The sequence below is a fragment of the Callorhinchus milii genome, unplaced genomic scaffold (assembly GCF_018977255.1).
Source record: "Callorhinchus milii isolate IMCB2004 unplaced genomic scaffold, IMCB_Cmil_1.0 Scaffold6, whole genome shotgun sequence".
Classification (NCBI taxonomy): domain Eukaryota; kingdom Metazoa; phylum Chordata; class Chondrichthyes; order Chimaeriformes; family Callorhinchidae; genus Callorhinchus; species Callorhinchus milii.
In genome coordinates, this window is record NW_024704747.1 from 9,066,972 (window position 1) to 9,087,657 (window position 20,686).

Genomic DNA, 20,686 nt, shown 5'->3' on the forward strand with positions numbered 1-20,686 from the left:
TTCTATTACAGAGCTGATTAATTTGATTCCCAACCGCTGCATTTTTACTTCAGTGGAGTAAATTAAAGTGGTGCTTACATAAGCTTCTCAATGTGGGGTTTATCATGTTCCACAATCCAAATTTATGTTATGCTCTTTGTAGTGTTTGACTAAGATACACACCACAGATTTATTGTGGTGTTTGACTAAGATACACACCACAGCTTTATTTCTATACAAAATTCATCAATAAGAGCAGTAAACTGTATTCACTAGGTAGTGGATGTGAACCCAGTGATTTAATATCAGTAAAAGATATATAGCTTTAGCAATTCATACCAACGCATGACTACCACAAATGTTGAATGCAAACTAAAGAATAGCCACCAATAGGTAACTTTCCACAGAGCTGCCTTGATCAATTTAAAATAAAGTATTGTATGTGTGAAGTGAAGGATGTTGTCCCTTTCCACTTACATTTGAGCATGTTTTTAAAAGAGAGGCATCTAGATGGTAGATTCAAAAAAAAACATTGGATTCAATCTTAGGGTTCAGTGGACATCTTTACCATTGTGTGTAAGGCTCCTAATAAATGTTGAGGGTGTGAGGTTCATCATCCACTCTACAGTATATTCTGTGAAGCGCTTTGAGACATCTCAAAGACATGATAGGGCACTATATCAAATGCAAGGCTTATTATTACTATTATTATCCAAGAAAATCCAATTCTTAGTTATGTTGCAATCATAGAAATTTCAGCTCAGAAAGGAGTCACTTGGGTCTATTATGCCTTGCACTCTTCCCATGATTAAACCAAATATGTGTAGGTGGAGGCTTGAGAGTGGGTTGGACATGATTTCTGCTTTGGGGATACCTAAGGAAGGGTTAATTGTTTTTTAAATGTGTGGGGAAAATATTTGTAATTTATTTCATCATTTCTGTTGGGACTGACCTTTGTATAGAATGTTCTGTTGAATTTGGAGTTTGTGTTTCCAGTCCTTGAAGTTGACATTCTGCATTGATTTTAGAAGTCCTTGGTACATTTCCTTTAATACTTGCTGCATCTTTGATTATTAAAACTCAGTGAATTTTTTTAGCTATAGAATTATTTATTTTGTGAAGATCATATTTGATATTAAAATGCTCATTTGGTCATTAAGCTAACTTATTGAAATGAGAAGAGGTTGAACCTTCTAAACCTCCACCCACTTCCCCTTCCCTGTTTTGCTTCCCTTATTACCCTCTACCAAAAGTGGTGAGTCATCCCAGGGTACATTTCCATAGACAGTGGAAGCATCTCTCTGTTATTTCACCCAGATATCTATTCTTTATATATGAATCTGGACAGTGAATGATGGACTATCAGAATCTTCCTGTCCTTCAGCAACCACTTTGCTATGAGCAAATTGTTGCCACATCCACCTACAAAAATAGTCACTACACTTTACAGTGAATCATGTGAAGCATTTTAAGATGTCCTCCCAATGTGGAAGGGACTATGTCAAATGCAAGAATTATTATTATTAATAATAACAACAGGATTGTGCTGATGTGATCTGGAACCGTAATTGTGAGAATGTGACTGGGACATGCAATATCTATTCCAAAGGCTGGATAGGTGGATGTTATTGAAAATCTTTTTACACCTAATAAAAGACCGAGGAATTTCTATTGACATTGTATCTGTTTTTGTGACATTTTATCTAGAAATAAAGTATGGTTTATTGTGATTGACAGATAGCCTCTAAAAGATCCTTCATTATTGGCTATCTAATTAAAAATGAACCACATATCTCTAGGCATTGTATAAAAGGTATAATTTTCCCATAAGATGGATGGCCGCGGAGCTGCGCTGAGATAGGACATTCTGTATTCTGGTTAGAAATGCCACAACTGTGCTGAATAAATTCAATTGGAAAGGAAAAAGTCAGCGTCACCAATGTCATCCGAAGCCACGATGTCCCTTGAAGGGTAAACCACTAAAATGTTATGCACGCCTCCAATTGATTGAAATTATGTTGTTTTCATTACAGAAAATTAAACAAGTGAAAGAGGAAGGGTCTGAGTCAAATGTATCCAAACCCTCCACCATCTCCCTGGACACCCTCAACAAGATCAACTCCAATAATGTGTGCATTATGGAAGAAGAGAAAAACTGTGTATCAAAGCCCGAGGCTGAGAAAGGCAGCGACAGAGGAAATGAAGAAACTTCGCTAAATTCCCCTGAAAAGGCTGGGGTGGATAACTTGGAATCTCTAAGTGATTCCTTGTATGACAGTTTTTCATCCTGTGCCAGTCAGGGGTCCAACGAGGTGTAGACACAAAACATTATGAAATGATCGTCCTGTCTGTCTATGGGGCATTAAAAATCAAACTAAACGAATAAAACAGCCGACAGGAGATATTCAGAACATTGCAGCAAAACATACCACAGTAGAATGTATTGTTTTAACTGTTTGAGTCGGGACTGTTCTGGACCAAACGTGTACTTTTAATTATTATAAACCGCCAACAGATAGGAGTTGGCGGAGGACACAACAGTTAAAAATAGAGAAACGCTGTAAGCAGATGAGTTGATTAAGACAGTTTTGCACTCTATAAATATTGTACTGATTTTTTTTGTAAATTGAAATTTATATTTGTAGCAAGAAACATGAAAGCAATAAATGCGAAAGCAATGGTGCCATCCTACCCGGGTTTACACATCGCGAGGTGGTTAGTTCGAGATTATTACACAATAAACGTATTGAGATCTTCCACAAGTTGTGCGTTTGCTCCAGTGACATCCAGTGTGGATGGACTGTTCAGTGAGAAGTCTCAGATATTTAACAGTGCGATGTGCGCCGTTTGATAATGTGCACAATCACCGTGAACACATCTGGGGAACTGTAAGATTTTATCTTCACGGATCTAATTGTTCCTGCCCACTAAATCGGGTCGGGTCGGTCCAGATCGGTGCAGTTGTATCTTTTCTCAGGTGAAATAAAGCGTTTTTGCTTTTTTTCTATATTTGCAATGGAAATGGATGGCTGTGTCGCTCAGCTCCAGAGGGTTTTTGTCTATTTCCATCCTCTCTTGTCAGGGATTTGTATAATATACTGGAGCTGTTTTCAGATGATTTAAAGATATATAAGCACATCTTGGGTTACGGGCCAGTATCGCCATTCTGATTAATCTTTCCCTCCTCTCATCTTTATACACCCCCCTGGGCTAACTCTGAGCTACAGTTACTACAGTACAGTACAGTGTAGCGTTTTGTTTGAAACACTGCAAACACATCCACTTTTTTTTACATAAAATAGCGCTGCTCTACCGGTGCTCACTGACACTTGGGCGATTTCTATGCTACTTGTTTTCTACTCGGTTTGTGTTCATATATATGGAAAATAAGTGAGATATTTGGGATGGTTTGTATTTTTGTCTAGCGGTCAGATATTTATATCTACTTTTGTACATTGAATTGTAAAGTAGTACATTGGATATTTTCTGGGATCTAAAATACACATATTTCTTTCATGGAAACAGCTGATAAAAGTACCACTTGTAAAAAAAAATCCGAAATGTTACGGTACCGACAGTGTTAAGGCAATATTTGGTGCAATCTAGAATGTTTATATTAGAAATTGTCATATTTTCGTGTAAGTAAGAACATTGTCAGAGAAAAATTAAAAAAAAGATTCCTCAACCTTTCAGATTTTAAGAGCCGGTGAGTGACTTGTGCTTATTGGACAAGTGATGTATTTCACTGTCATTTTACTCATTCCCTTAAACAGAACAATCAGAACCTGTGGGGAAACTTTCGGGGCGAATTGCTTAATCGCAACAAAAAAAAAACTGCCACTGAGTGGAGAATGCGCACGATTTAAATTGCGCGTTACACACAGCAATTGGGAAAAAAAATGAGTTGCGCGCAGTTAAAATTAATAATCGTGTCTTGACTGAAGAGCAAAACAAAAAGTCACTTCAGAATTGTAAGCCCCCAGTCTGGGGGGTGGGGGGTGGGGGGGGGGTGGGGGGGGGGGGGGACTGCGGGTGGATGGATGGAGTCGGTAATGATGGAATCAGTTGCCCGTTTAGTGAACAAAAAAAAACCGATGCGCAAATACACACATTATAATACAGGGATGTGTACACTATAATAACATGGAAACGCTCCCAAACAATCGGGTTCTACTCAACTAAGAAAACTTCCAGTGACTCTCTCTCCTCAGAGGTAATGAGGGTTAACTCTTTGAAGGCTGTGCTGGTGGGCGGTCACCGGGAAGCGAGTTTTACGTTGAAGGGGAAGGAGGGATGTGGAGCAGTATGTCGTGTATCTGCTCCTGTAGTTAGGTCAGTGCTGCAGCCCAGACTCCTGGATTTACTGCTGACTTACAGCCCCGCGTATACACACACACTCACACTCACACACACACACCCTCACACACACACACTCATACCCACACACACTCACACACTCACACACACACACTCATACCCACACACACTCACACACTTACCCATACTCACACTCACACACACTCACACACACACACACACACTCTCACACACACACACACACTCATACCCACACACACTCACACACTTACCCATACTCACACTCACACACACACTGACAGCAGCGCTCACACAGCACTGGCTGGAAAGCCATAAGCCATCCCTCGCTCCAGGCTCACACCTTCCCCCTCACACCTCTTCATCTCTGCACTGCACTCGCATTTCCATTTACATTTCCATCCCTCAGTGCTATTTTCCAGTTCCCACTTTTCATTCGCCTCTTTACAACCCCCCCCTCACTCCCCAATCTGAGCCAGTGAGCACCATCCCGACTCCGTACCTTACCTCGCGCTCTCCTCTCCACTGAGCTTCTTCGCCTTTTCTTCCGTTTCCTTTTTTATTTTTTCCTCCTCCCCCCTCCCCCCTCCCTCCCCTCCTCCTCCCCCCTCCTCCCCCTCCCCTCCCTCCCCTCCCCTCCCCTCCTCCCCTCCTCCCCTCTCCCTCCCCTCCTCCCCCCTCCCCTCCCCCCTCCCTCCCCTCCTCCCTCCCCCCTCCCTCCCCTCCTCCCTCCCCTCCCTCCCCTCCTCCCCTCCTCCCCTCCCCTCCCTCCCCTCCCCCATCCCTCCCCCCTCCCTCCCCTCCTCCTCCCCCTTCCCTCCCCTCCTCCTCCCCCCCCTCCTCCTCCCTCCCCTCCCCTTCCCCCTCCCTCCCCTCCTCCTCCCCCCCCCTCCCCTCCTCCTCCCCCCCTCCCTCTCCCCCCCCTCCTCCCCCCCCCCCTCCCCACTCCCCCTCCCTCCTCTCCACTCCCCCTCCCTCCTCTCCACTCCCCCCCCTCCCTCCTCCCCACTCCCCCCTCCCTCCTCCCCTCCCCCCCTCCCTCCCCCTCCTTCTCCCCCCCTCTCTCTCTCTCTTTCCATCATTTAAACATGTCTGGACGTCTCTCTCGGTTCCCAATGACAGATGGCCGCTGTGACGCGGTTTGTGTGAATGTCTGAATCCTCTCAGCATTTCCACTCTGTCCCTTCTCCAAACTCTCAGCTCTCCCAGACCCCGGCACCCCCCCAGCACCCCACCCAGCACCCCACCCAGCACCCCACCCAGCACCCCACCCAGCACCCCCCACAGCAACCCCCCCAGCACCCCACCCAGCACCCCACCCAGCACCCCACCCAGCACCCCCACCCAGCACCCCCACCCAGCACCCCACCCAGCACCCCCCACAGCAACCCCCCAGCACCCCCCAGCATCCCACCCAGCACCCCCCCAGCACCCCCCCAAGCACCCCACCCCCAGCACCCCAGCACCCCCGCCCAGCACTCCCCCCCAGCACCCCCAGCACCACCCCCAGCAACCCCAGCACCCCACCCCCAGCACCCCCCCAGCACCCCCCCAGAGCACCCCCAGCACCCCACCCCCCAGCACCCCCAGCACCACCCCCAGCACCCCCAGCACCCCACCCCCAGCACCCCTCCCCCCAGCACCCCACCCAGCACCCCCAGCACCCCACCCAGGACCCCCAGCACCCCACCCAGCACCCCCACCCAGCACCCCCCAGCACACCCAGCACCCCCACCCAGCACCCCCCAGCACCCCCAGCACCGCCCCCAGCACCCCCAGCACCCTCACCCAGCACCCCACTCAGCACCCCCAGCCCAACCTGCCACCCCCAGCCTAGCCCCCAACCTGCCAGCCCACTCTGCCAACCCAGCCCAGAGCCTTGCCCCCAGCCCAGCCTGTCACAGGCACAACATGCCTGTGTCAGTGCCTGTGTCAGTGCCTGTGTCAGTGCCTGTGCCTGTGCCTGTGTCAGTGCCTCTCAGCGTTGTCTAAAACCCAACCTGATCGAACGCTCCACAAAACTGCCTTCAGCCTTCAGTGCGGAGCTTCACAGAGAATGGAGCTCTTGTTTTACTCAACTTTCTGCGGATTTTTAGCTTCCACAGGTAAGCTCTAACCTCTCTCTCTCTCTCCTCCCTCCTTCCCTGAGCCAAATTCAATTGCACAGGACAAAAAATTCAAGTCATTATTTTGCCTAAAATAATAGTGCAGAAAAAACCCAATAATTTTCGTTCTAAAATTCTGCTGCTCACTTCCTTGTTTGGTCCCCAGTCAACTTATATGCAAGGTTTTTTTTATTTAAAGAAGGCGTTTTTCTGCGGTTTAGTTTACGTTTAATCGCTGTGTGTGAATCGAAAGGCTGTGTCGCTTAAGTAATGACAATAAAAGTTAATACAGAGGATTAAAGAGCAGTGATCAGATGCTCAGCACAGTGTGCCAAGCCTGGACTTGAGATGTTGCAGATGACAGATGGTTTGCAGTATCCCGAGTTATTTCGCTATCTGCCCATTTTCCCTTTGCAGATACAATTCCTTAGACACACTAAGAGAAGAAAGGCTGTCTCGACAGTCGATTTACCGACATCGTGTTCATTTTAACTTTATTTCAGGGCTTGGGTTTCAAATCCAGTGTTATCAGTGCGAAGAATTCCGATTAAACGATGACTGTTCATCTCCAGACTTTATTGCAAATTGTACAATCAACGTGCAGGACATGTGTCTGAAAGAAGTGATTGTAAAAAGTGACGGTAAGAAACCATCATTGCATTGGGAATTATTTATTCAGATCCACTTGTTTCAATTTATCCTTAGGCACAACGACTTTTGTCGGTGGGTGAAGCATAAAGCAACGGAATATAGATTAATCTGACACTGTAACCTTGTAATTAAAATTTCTTCCCCTCCACTAGCTACAATAAACATTCCTGATTTAATTTGTATAGACCAGCCAGTTTCTGTCTGCAGTGAAGTATAGCCCCATCGCCCAATGGAGTGTTCGGAGTTCTGGTAACTAACCCAGTTTTCAATATGCGAAAAAATAAATCTTATACACATAAAAGTGAGCTGATCGATTAATCTGCCCATTCGGTTTTTTCTTCTGTATTCATCGGTCTGTCCTGACGCACCTGCACATTGAAATCGATTCATTCCAGTACTGTGGTGCGATTGTAGCCTTTAACTGTATGAATGTTGGAGGCTGTAAACGCTTTGAACTTCAGTGGAAATGATTTTCCATTTCGAAGATAATTTGGGGAAAAGCATTTGCAGGAAACCGGATTGGTTTAAATTTAGCTTTACAGCAGTTTAAGACTTTCAAAGGTTTGAATTCTGAATAGTAGGAGGAGCAGTAAAGCATGCAGTAAACTTGTAAAAAGAATATGTAAGTTTGCATTAACGCTTCATCATTAAGTGTCAGCAAGTTCCTGACATGTATTTTTTTAAAAAAATTGGTCACTCAATCCATGACTGCTTGTGGGACACCGCTGTGCGCAATTGCCTGCCGTGTTTCACCCACAAAATACACAGTCAATCCACTATATGTATTCGGTGAAGCCCTTTGAATAGTCTCAATGCACTATATCAAATCCAAGGATTATTATTATTATTTTGGAAACAAACTAAATTCCCAATTTGAGGCAAAATGTGAAAAGTTAATGTCATTACATTTTTGCATGATCTTGTCTGCAGTCATTTTCTGTGCTGTACAGTCATATAAATAAGTATTTTTGATTGATAATTAGGATAATCAGAGGTTATTTTCAACATTTTCATTGCACATCCAAATGTTCCACATAATAACCAAAATAATATTAAATAGAGTATTTCAAAGTGTTATGGAAAACAGTATTATATGCTATACTTGATATACAATTCTGAATTGAGAAGTTTAAATGAAGAAAGCGCCAGAAATTCCGACTGTATATTGACTTAAAATTCTCTTATAAAACATCCTGTGTTCCAGTGTCAACGCAATCCAAAGGTTTACATTTACCCTGAGGTGTAGAACAATTCTTGTCCAAGCCATCTCTGCGCTATATAGAATCGCGGTCATTGAGAATTGGACATCACTTACTGCCAAAAGGTCTCAAGATAAGTTTTTTTTGCGCTGAAGTCTGAAAGACTGCAAGCCCATTTTTCTTAGTCACTATCTTGCTTGAACAGAAGCCTACAGAGTTGTTAAGATGTTTAATTTTGTTTTGGCTTTTTCCCAAAATGTTATATTTATTGGTGTTTGTAATTAACTTATTGATGTTTATAATTGACATCCTAATACATAGCTCATATGCATTTTTTAAAAAAATAATTCGCTACAATTTTTTAAAAATGTTGCCCTCCTCTCTTAAAAGCATTAACTCATGTTATGATGCAATTTAATTGGCACCAATTTCCCCCTCTGGTATGTCTTTAAATGATTATTTTGCAATGAGTGCTGGCAAGTTATTTGATTGGGGCTGTACAACCATTTTTTGCTGGAATGATTGGATAGTGATCAAAAATGGGGACCTTCCCTGATTTTTTTCTTTCTCCCCCGCTCATTGGTGCTGCTGCCAATTGTAATTCCCCTGATATTGCTATGCTTAAGATAAGCAAACTCATCACAGATGGTGAAATAGAACATGGGACATTATCTGCTTACCAAAGTGTGTGTTGGGATACTGCTGGAGTCAACCAGCTTAAACCACATTGCTTGCCATTAATATTGCTGCATTGCTGGAGATAGTGTCTTTTGAATGAGACATCTTGTCCACATATTTTTGAGGCATACAATAAAGATGCAATGACAATTCAAAAAGAATTTCACCCAGTGTCCTGGCTAACAATCATTCAAAGTAATTGGTCATTCACCCCATTTGTGAGATTTTATAAGTCCAATTTGCTGCTAAATTCACTCAAAGAGGCTGTCCCCTCACCCTAGATATGTTTTAATCACGTTTTGTATTTTGGTATGATAAGACGCTCCAAAAATGCAACTTCTTAAAATAATTTAACAGTATAGTAAACAATTAATATTAATCAGTAAGTTACACATTAGATAATGAATAGTTTTCCCTTTTCTAATTCTGAGTCAATTCAGAGAATGTTATAAAGTATAGTAGTTGCGTTTTGCTCTTTTGGATTGAAATGTTATAATAATAATCCTTGCATTTGATATAGTGGCTTATCTCATCTTTGAGACATCTCAAAGCGCTTCACAGAATATACTGTAAATGGATTGACAGTATATTTTGTGGGAGAAATGCGGAAGCCAATTGTGCACAGCAATATCCCACAAACAATCATGGATTGAGTGACAAATTATTATTTTTATTTTTGAAGGGATTGTTACTTCTGGAAAAGCGATCTGCCAATTGACTAACACCCGGTTCCTCCTTACTGCTAGGTAAACAGAGATGTGTGGAGTAAAGAAACTTGCCTAACTTTTCGTCCTGCCCAGGAATCGAACCCAGATCCTCTCGCTTGCGAGGCGAGTGCTCCAACCAATAAGCTACAGTACTCCACAATGTTCCAGAAACTCCTTAATTAAATTATAGATAAGCAAATAATTCTACATTTGTCTATATGGAAAATGACAATAGTTATATGAGAATATAGATTCCCATCATTTTGTAAATGTCACAGAATTGAACAAACATAATACAAGCGTATCCTTGAGAAGGTAAAATGGTAAACAACCAATCTGAATCTGGGTATCAGGTTTTATGGAAATTGGTTTTATTTTCTTAGCAAAGGGAAGACTTTAGGTTTTCAAGATTATGAAAACAATTAATAAAACGAATTCAGGTAGGTTGTTCACTGTGATGGGTCCATATGTTGTGGGAGATAAATGAGTAGTTTGCAGGTTAAGAGTAAGAAAATAAATCAGGCAGAATTTCTATTCTACAAAAGAAAATAGATTTAGGGAGTAAGTTAGCATAAAAGCAATTAATATAAAAGGGTTTCAGAGGCAACTAGACGTGTTTCTGGAAAAATAATAGAATGAAGAATAATAAGTGGAGTCCTGTAGCTCAGTGGTTAGAGCACTCGCTTTGCAAGTGAGAGACCTGAGTTCAATTCCAGGCAGAGGGCGAAACATTGGGCAAGTTTCCTTACTCCACACGCCTAATAATAATCCCTCCAAAAACCAAAAACAATAATAAATTGGTCATTTTCAATCCACGACTGTTTGTGGGACATTGCTGTGCGCAATTGGCTGCCGCGTTCGCCCACAAATATACAGTCAATTCACTTTACAGTATATTCTGTGAAGCGCTTTGGGACATCCTCCCGACATGAAAAGCGCTATATCAAATGCAAGGATTATTATTATTATTATTATATGGTCAAAAGGTGACAAGGTTAGGTCGAGATCAGTCAAAAAGGGACTAGATTTGTTGAGAATAATATTTGAACTCTCTGCAGAATAGTAAAAAACATTTTTTCTATATGAAGTACAAACTACGAGTATGTGTGCCTGCATGTATGTGTATAGATGAGTACATGCATGTATAATACAAAATTACAAACATTGCATTTTTTGTTTACGGTGGGATTCATAATACTTTTGGACAAAGTGCCTTTTGGTTCTCTTCTCATGGACTCAAGCTTATTTTTCTTCCAAAGAATAAATAACATTTGGAAAAAATGGTCTCATTTTTAAAATAGAGCTCTTTCAGGTAGAGTCATAGTGCCAGCAGTATACAAACACAAAATGGGCTCAGAGATTTTTTTGATTTGTGCAGATCAAAGGGGTCTAGTAACAGAAATTTAATGTCTTTGTGTGGTTAATTAACAAGAAGGTTTTGCATTGGATGGAGAGATGAAATGTCTGCAGTGTACCATTCTATTTTAGTACGTACTGATAAATCCATCTTCAAAGAGTAGTCACCACACATCAAAAGAACTTTCCAGCTGTTAAACCTGAGCTGGAAAGCAGTTCTTCACTTCAGTTAGGGACCAAGTGAACTCTGAGATTTCCATCAGTGGCTCTTGGCAGAGAGAATTTTTGTTATTCAGCCTTTGGAAGAAAAAGAAACTGAATGCTGTCTAAGCAAGTAATCTGGAGATACCCTTTTTGTAAAAGAAAATTTTGAGAGTTGCTCTGAAAGTCAGCGTGTGAAGTGTCATTGTTGGTTTTAGTATTTAACGATTTATAAACTGTGTCTAATGCTGGTAAAGGCTGGAATTGTGTCCGGTGCTCGTTTAGTGCTATTTAAACTGCTGTAAATAAAACAACTCTAACTTGTGTGTATTAGCCAGGCGTAAACGCATGTGCATAGGAGAATTACAGGTGAACATAATTATGTAAATGACAACCAATAAAAGGATTTAGGTGACCACTCATCTTTGAGGTCAGAGTACAGTGTTCCAGATTGTAGGGGATATATATGACAGTATCAGCTGTTGAGATGGTTAATGAGAAACACTACTCTTAAAAGCAAGCTGCTCAAGTTTCACCCTCATGACTCTTGGTTCCATCCAAGATTCTTAATCAGATTAAGTTATATACAAGTTATATCCATCTTAATTTAGGGCAGACCCTCAATAAACAATTAAGAAACAAGACAGAATATATCATTAATACATTTGGAAAATAATATAGATTGTTTTCAAGACTAGGCATGGCATAAACTTTGCCTCACTAACTCATTGCCTCTTATATTTTGGGTGCTCTTATTGTAATAGCTCCTAAATTTCATGATGATTTATGACAAAGTCATAATTTTTAATCCCAAAGATATCTAAACAATTTAGGAAATCACTATGGAACATTTACAATATAATCAAACCCATATATACTGTACTACAATCTAAAATAAGAATAATATTTGCTTTAACTGATAATTCAATTCTCCTTGTTTTATTAGTTAATTAAATTTATAAGAAATTCCTCTAGACTCTGCATCAAAGACTCACCGTATGGTTGGTTGGAGCCAGAACTCACATTGAAGCAATCACAATTGCAGTTTTCCAATTGAGGAATTTTATATGTTTGCAGGAATCAATGGGCTCAAAAGGTCAAAATAGCAAGCATCAATGGGAAAAGAGCTGTTAATACCCCAACATATGTGGAGTCCTGTAGCTCAGTGGTTAGAGCACTCACTTTGCAAGCGAGAGACCTGAGTTCAATTCCAGGCAGGTCAGGGCGAAACCTTGGGCAAGTTTCCTTACTCCACACAGAGCCTAATAATAATCCCTCCAAAACCAAAACCAATAATAAATTGGTCATTTTCAATCTACGACTGTTTGTGGGACATTGCTGTGCGCAATTGGCTGCCGCGTTCGTCCACAAATTTACAGTCAATTCACTTTACAGTGTGTTCTGTGAAGCGCTTTGGGACGTCCTTCCGATGTGAAAAGCGCTATATCAAATGCAAGGATTATTATTATTATTATATGGAATGTCTTTACTGAGAGGAACCTTAAGTTAATTTTGTTTGAACCTTCTAAAGATACCTTCAAAGCTGTATGAAAACTGTATGAAAATTCCCATGTAACACAGTTGTTCTATATGGAGTTAAGCTATTTGATCTTGAAACAACTTGTGATGCCATTGATAGTCTGTATTTATGAAATAGACATCCAGATAGCAAAACATATAGGTGCCCAGCTCTTTAAGATGAATAGCTAAATAGAGAGACAATCGAATAACTAAAAAGAGAGACAAAATAGATAAATAAAGATAGGCAATGAAAGACTGAACTGCAGAAATAGTTGTGTGGTGTGTTTAATAAGAAAAAGTATAGATTGAAGAGATGTACTCTAATCACTTATTATATCCAACTGAATTAGTGTTTATTCTTTTACAGCCTCTTTAGTTCAAAAATATGTGACATTCTCTCAAATCTTTATCACTACAAAATATTTTTGAGTGGAAACCAGTTGTCTGAGGGTCTGATATTTCTTAATTCTTTTGGATTCTAAAATACTATCCACCTCTCTTCATAATTCATTGCTTATGCAGAACCATATATTGCAGTCACATATCTATATTGCAGAATGAGAGCAGGGAATTCAAAACCTGACTTTTGGGGTTACCGATCAATTTTTCTGTTTTGTAATCAAAGAAAACTTGCAGTTCCGTTGGGATCCAACCCTGTTTTTAGAATGGTCAAACTATACTAATAGTCACACTATTTGAAAAGCTATTTGAAGGGAGTTTCTGTTGATGTCCTGGCTAATAAATCCCCAAAATAAAATATGTCACAGTTTATATTGGTCACTTCAAAAACACTAAAACTGGAAATTCAGTTCCCAGCATTCATTGACATCATGGTTGTTTGTGGGGCATTACTGTGCAAACATTGACTGTTGTGTTCACCTACAAAATACACAATCACTGAGCTTTACAGTATGTAGTAGTTTGTGAAGCCCTTTGAGACGTTCTCCTGACATGAAAGATGCTATATCAAATGTAAGGATAATTATTATATTGAACAAACTGCTGGATAAATAATCTCAGGAGTCTTAGATCAGAAACTGAAATGTCTGTTTCCGAAGAAAATAGAAGTGCAGTATATTCCCATCCCTCTCAATTCTGATGGAGAGTAAATAAGCCTTTGCCCCAAGAAGAAAATGTATCTTAAAAGCATAAGTGAGGCCCTGAATAGATCTGATGTATGACCTTGATAGAAAACAAAAGGGACTTTCAAACCTTAACCAATATACTTTTCTTCAAATGCATATCAAGCAGCTCAAACTACATGTAAACCAAAAAAAAGACAGATTTCTTCAATTACGCAAGATTATTTACAGACTGCCTAACTAATTGCATGAGTTTATGTATCGATGAACTTGAAATATGTTTAAAAATTACAATGCACTGACCTTCCTTAGTCTTACTGTTCTTGATGAAACACAGAGGCCAGATTACTTGTCTTTCACTAAAAGCAAACCTGTTAGTGCTCTAGGTAGGTTGTTAACAACACCATCTTGATTTCACATGAAAGAATATCACAAAATGCTGGACATAAGTAATGGTAGACGCTGTGCAGAGAAATGAGAGATGTAAAGATGTGGGCTAAAGGCATGGTTGAAGAGATATGTTTTTAATAGGTTTTTGAAGTCAGGGAGAGAGATAGCGAAGCAAAGTACTGTTTGAAAAGAGCTCAAGATGACAAGGGCATTGGGGACAGCAACAAATGTATAGCATGGAAGCAGCTCACTCAACCCAACCAGTCCATGCCAGCGTTTATACTCCACATGAGTTTTCACCGATTCCTCTCTCCCTCCCATACCCTTCCCGTCTCCCTCATGTGAAGGTCCAGTTTTCCCTGGAATTAATCTCTATTATCGGATTCAACCACCGTTTCAGGAAACGAGTTACACAATCTCACATGAAGCAGTTTCTCCTAAATTCCTCATTTAGAATCCCTAGTTGCTATCTTACATTTGTGTTCCTTGGTTACAGACTCCCTGACCAATGGAAACAGCCTATTAATATTGTATAGGTACCAATTGTGTGGATGCATAGCATTAATTTATAATAATGCTTGCAGTTTTACATCATCAAATCATGTCAATGCATTTCACAGGATATACTGTAAAGTGTAATGACTGTCCGTTTATTGGTCAATATGGCAGCCAATTCGCACACAGCTGTATCCCATAAACCGCCATGAAATGAATGACCAATTTTATGTGGAGGATTGTTGGCCAGGACACTGGGAGAATCTCCCTTCCCTTTTTGAATAGTAATCTTTAACATCTTTAATGCCCACTTGAAAAGACAAACAAGAACTTGGTTTAACATGTCATCTGAAAGATGGCACCTCCAACAATGCCATGCCCTGCCAGCACTATAACGGAATAATAGCTTAGACTGTGAGCTGAAAGTCCTGATGTGGTACATGAACCTATATTTACTCCTCTCATGGCACCAGTTATTTGGATACAATGGTTCCAAAGGATATAAAATATGCTCAGTGTGAAGAAATAGTGCTAGTACTCAGCTTCTTTTAAAAAATGATCCTTAATCTGACATATGTTACTTTTGACAGTAATCAATCCCCCTGTATGGAGGACTTGTAGTCTGTCTGATTATTATTGATTTACAGTCCTTGACACCAAGGGCATTGGCATTGAAGGCTGTGACTGCAAGTATTTAGATACTGAGGGTTTCACTGCAAAGCAATAGAGTCTAGAGAAAGAACCCACCAGAGAGGATACTAATGTTATCACTGATGTTTGAGATAATACCGATTTCCAATGGCACCACAGTGACTGTCACCATGAGTACTAGATGAATCAAGGTACTACAGAACTCCTAGAAGGCAATGGACAGTAAATATTTGTATCACTCTCTTCACTTCAAAAACACCCAAACTGGAAAATCAGTTCCCAGCACTCAGGTTTTCTTTTTACCTGAGAGTCAAAATCTGCTCAGTGTGATTTGCTGCTGGTTTCTCGGATCCCATGAATCTAGAAGAGATTAGAAGGTCTCAGTGGGCAGCTAATATTTTTGGGTAGGGGAGAGAATAACAATCCCTTAAAACAATCCTGTGCTGTTGTCAAGATTTCCTTTCAAGTGACCTTGATTGTTAGTTTGAACAATTGAGCACTGATCAAGAGGAATTGCCTTTATTTTTAGAGAGTGAACTGGCTTTTGGTTTTATTTTTAATCCTGGAAAAATCAATCTGGGTAATACCTGTAGAGGTCAGTATCAGACAGAGCTAATGCAGAATATCCATCCAGGTGAGCTCTGCAAATCTTCCTGGCTAAAACCTCACACAAGCAATTAAGATACTCAAATACCCAGCACAGACAGGATGTATGGTGAGTGCCTTCACATAACAGATGGGACTCACAAGCTTCAAAGCCCTTTCAAATGTGGGGACAGGCAAATTAAGAATGAATATTGCTCTTGCAGACTTTTTGTTAATCAGAAAAACATTAATCACAACTTCTGCAATGTAAACTTTCTATGATTTCTGTATTATTGGTATTACATGATTCTTTGAAACATTTTTTGGCAGGTTCTATGTGTGGTATGATATGCTATGTGGTTTAGTGATAGGTTGTTGTGTTTATTAGCTGTTATGTTACTTAAGGCCTTAAAGGCTAAGACTAGGTGTAATTTCAGCCTACAGCCGACTCCTAATCTGATATTATTTGGCAGGTTTCTATTTTGCTGGTTAAGTTTATTATGCATATAATAATAATAATCCTTGCATTTGATAGAGCACGTTTCATGTCTTCTAGAGGGCTCAAAGGGCTTCTCAAAGGGCTTCACAGAATAGACTGTAAAGTGAATTGACTGTATATTTGTGGGCGAAATGCGGCAGCCAATTGCGCACAGTAGTGTCCCACAAACAGTTGTGGATTGAAATGACCAATTTATTATCGTTTTTTTTGAGGGATTATTATCAGGTGTGTGGAGTAAGGAAACTTTCCCAAGGTCTCACCCTGACGGAGAGATCGAATCCAGGCTTCTCGCTTGCAAAGCGAGTGCTCTAACCTCTGAGCTACAGGACTCTTATCACATCATTGAGACGTCTCAAAGTGCTTCACAGAAAATATTGTAAAGCGGATTGATTATATATTTTGTGGGCAAAACTTGGCAGCAAAATGCGGAAGCTAATTGTACACAGTAGTGTCCCACAAACAGTCGTGGATTGAGTTACCAGATTTTATGTTGAGGGATTATGCCATCAGTGAACCTGCCTGACGGAAACTACACAGAGGTGGACTGGATTCTACGTCCCATTGCCTAGGGAATAAACAAACTGACCTGAAGTGTTTGAAATTGGGAATAGCGTTGTTCATGTGGAGACCCATTCTGTGTGTTTCTCTGAATTCAGAGTGGTTCAGTAAGTTTCACAAATTTGTCTCTGTGCTCTTATAAATCACTCTGAAAAGTATAATTTAATTTTACATCATATTCATTTAATTTGAAAATTGCATTAGAGTTATTTATAAGTACACAAGGACAAATTTATGAAACTGTACAAATAGTTTAGTTCACATAAACTAATATGCTGCAAGGAGTGCCCGGAGCGGAATAATCCCCTTAGTTCCAAATATGACAAAGAGCATTTTTTCTGAAAACTGTGTGCTAGAGAGAGCTGGGGGAAAAAAACACATCAAGATTATTTTGAGTTGTGTAGCTGAATAAAACAAAAATCTGCTTATTAAAGCTTTCTTTTCTTGGCAGGAGTTATGTATCGAAAGTCTTGTGCTGCTTCTACATCCTGCCTCATTACATCTGCGGGATATCAGTCATTCTGTTCTCCAGGGAAGGTGGGATCTGTGTGCATCAGTTGTTGCAACACTCCGCTCTGTAATGGACCAAGGCCTAGGAGGCGAGGAAACTCAGCCGCAACTTCAAAAGCCAATCTAAAACTCTCTGTCACTGTTGGAATACTCACAATAGCATTTCTAACATAAACTCATGTATAAAAGAAAACAAACTGTGACGAGAATCATTACTGGTTTGGGAGTGCAGAAATTCCTACCTTGCTTTGCTGCTATCATTACAATATTAATTACTGACTATTGTTAACTGAAAACACTGACTGGTTTTCTAATTTTACTGCTATATTGAAACTTTAAGCGATATTAAAAAAATGGCTTCAAAATAAATCACTGACAGCCCTTCGGAACCATTTCATATTTTTTTCTTTGATACAGTAATGCTTTGTAGAAGTATAATGTCTCCATTTAAATGCATTCCATTTGTTTGTAGTGTTAGATGTGACTAAGCCCTGTGATATTAGTTCCGGCCTACTATCAGGGTTGTGCTTTGGGCCACTATGCCCCGAAATTCTGGAAAATTCTCCCTTAATCCCTCCGCCTTGCCCCTTCTCTACCCTTCCTTAAATCCTGCCTGAAAACCTTCTTCTTCGACCATGCTGACGACCACCTCCCACACACCCCCAACTCAGAGCCAGGCTCCACCACTGTTAAGCACTCTGATACGCTATTCTGCGTGGAGAGTGCTATGTAAGTGCAAGTTGTTGTTGTGAGTTGTTTTTTCACAGGCAGCTCATTACAACTGGGCTTAATGCTGTCAGCTCAGAGTTTATTTCTCTTGGTCTGGGTTCATCTTATACATGTCATGTCTATTTGATTTTCCTGGGTATACAGATGGGTTTATGTGAGGCATAGAGCAGCAGGTTTGTGGAGGCCCCTCTACAGTTCTGAAGACTGGCAGGAGATCTGCAGTGGCTTAATGTTGATAAGCTTTAATAGAAAGCTTACAGGGTAGTAACTGCAAGAAAATGGAGTGGAACTGCTTAGAGGATAGATTAGAAAGGTGCGGATTTACAACTGAGCGAAGAAAAAAGAAAGCAACTGAGATGGATGGCAGGGTTATGTAAGCTCGGAAGTATTATTTTGTCCACTCTTTCTTCAGTTTCAATGCTGCCATGGTACAATGAACTCAGAGCAGCATCCAGCAAACAACCACAATCAGCATTGTGTAATGGAAGACAATTATTTATTATTAAAAAAATCTGCAGTATATCACCATTCATTGTACAGGCATATTTTCAATCAAGCTTTTCAACCATTGACCTAAAATTATAATGCCAAAAATATAACTGAAGACGTTGTGTGGCAGCTCGAAAATGTTGCAAAGGAGAATGAGAATGCATGGAAAATGTTTGCATTGCAGGTACCTTACATGCTAATTGTATATTTCGCTCCTGTTTCTATGTATTGTGTCCTGAGAGAACAATTCTGACACATAAAGAGAGTGCTGTGAATAAATTCAGCTGTATTAAAATCCCGTGTGCAGTCTAATATGAATGTAGCTCCAATCTTTACAGATCGTTCAAGTGCAATGCTATTAGAAGATCAATATGTTTCATTGTGTTATTGGATTATCTTGACAGTACAAAATATGAAGCAAGATCTAAAGAACTTGGAATAGTTAAGACTGACTTTCTAGGATATACTGCATTCTGTGACTTTTGTTCATCACATTTATAACCGTTGCTTTAGAACATACAGTTTACAGAACTATAGAAATACATATTTCAAGAAGTATAAAATATCATAAGGACTTACTCTCCATTTCAACTTAACCTTTTTTTAAAATATCTTTGGTGACGTTTGTGGTTGTCCAAGAGTGAGAAATGTATGTTAAGAAACGAGAAAATCCCAAGTTTCATATACACCGCACCACAGAATAAAGCTGCCTTTGCTTTGTCCCTACAACAATATACATTTCACTTAGAGCTCTTGCGGCTGACAGCAAGAGGAAAGGTTCATCTCAGAGGTCAAATGATCATGAGCTGAGACACTGCACCATTCGATTCCTTTTTATTATTTTCAATTAAATATATAACATGCTGCAGAAAGAATACTTCTTAAGGATCTATGAAATAGGAATTTGATGGTAATGATTGGACACAGAAAAAGACCACTGCAGGCCATTTAGCTGCTCCCAAAGTAAGTACATGTTAAAAAAGAAACAATCCCACACTGAAAAAGATGGCCACAAGCTGTGATCACCATATTGTTCAGAGCTAGCTGAATCACTTATGAAACTAAAATCATTACATCTATTTTGAAGTACTGTATTCTTGATTCTTATGTGGGAGATATTACTCTTACTGTTATCCATCAGCAATTTGGTAATTAAAACTATGGATGATTAACATTCTTGTTACATTGTACATTAGCTTAAAAGCAGCAGTACACATTAAGCGTTAGAAAAAGCTGAAAACTATATAAAACCAGTCCAGTTACGGAAATATGGAATCGGGCAACAGAAACAAATTTAATGCAAGAATAAGGATACAGCATGACAATCGCAAGAGTAAGCAGAAACTTCACTCTCTTTATATTACATTAATGGTTTTAATTCAGCAAATATAAATGGGAAGCACAATTTATTCACAGCTATGATGCTAAGAATATATTTCACACTTGTTAATTTCAACCAGAACACCACAATGATTGCATATGTTTATGGATAACCTGTACATAATACAAAATGATATGCTAGTTAATTAAATCTTCTACCTTCAAACTGCAATATATCTTACTCTGGATGAACTTAATTTTGACTATAGTAATTTGTTTTATCCTTCAAGTTATTATTTTAAGACTGTTGAATTGTTCTGGAGGTTTACTGAAGAAATTTATGAGATATGTTTTATCCGGATAACAAAATCACAAACATAATATTAAAAATATGTACTCTAAGGCAATACTTTTATTGCATTTGTGGTACTCCTCAATTTGTCCTTGGATTAATACTCATAATCACAAGTTACTCTCTTCCTTGTCTATTAACTAGAGTAAAATCTCCAAAGCAGTTTAGCTGCAGATTATCAGAAATTGAATATTGCAAAATGATGACAATAAGACATTGGAAATATTATTTTATTGCAAATCATTTACATTGAGCTGTAATACAATTTTTTTACAAAAACAGTATTAATAATTG

At 39.8% G+C, this 20,686-nt stretch overlaps 2 protein-coding genes across 2 annotated transcripts in view; both read left to right on the forward strand.

Annotated features, from left to right (window-relative positions):
* The window catches only part of nckap5l (NCK-associated protein 5-like), a 291,964-nt gene extending 288,282 nt beyond the window's left edge, over window positions 1-3,682 (forward strand). Inside the window, exon 21 of the mRNA XM_007896185.2 lies at window positions 2,013-3,682. Coding sequence (XP_007894376.2) covers window positions 2,013-2,297 — 285 coding nt within the window. The 3' untranslated portion in view covers window positions 2,298-3,682. The remainder of the gene's footprint in view (window positions 1-2,012) is intronic.
* A 2,485-nt stretch (window positions 3,683-6,167) lies between these two features.
* Window positions 6,168-18,077, forward strand: LOC103180377 (ly6/PLAUR domain-containing protein 1). The gene is made up of 3 exons (XM_007896183.2): window positions 6,168-6,419; window positions 6,923-7,060; window positions 17,444-18,077. Exons 1-3 carry the CDS (start codon window positions 6,371-6,373, stop codon window positions 17,674-17,676), a joined length of 420 nt encoding a protein of 139 aa, XP_007894374.1. The 5' UTR covers window positions 6,168-6,370; the 3' UTR covers window positions 17,677-18,077.
* The last annotated feature ends 2,609 nt before the right edge of the window (window positions 18,078-20,686 follow it).

Excerpts from the sequence above, each read along its gene's own strand:
- LOC103180377 (XM_007896183.2), top strand. The coding sequence starts at position 6,371 with ATGGAGCTCTTGTTTTACTCAACTTTCTGCGGATTTTTAGCTTCCACA. Across the intron at positions 6,420-6,922 it reads CGGATTTTTAGCTTCCACAG|GGCTTGGGTTTCAAATCCAG; the intron begins GTAAGCTCTAAC and ends ACTTTATTTCAG. Across the intron at positions 7,061-17,443 it reads AGTGATTGTAAAAAGTGACG|GAGTTATGTATCGAAAGTCT; the intron begins GTAAGAAACCAT and ends TTTTCTTGGCAG.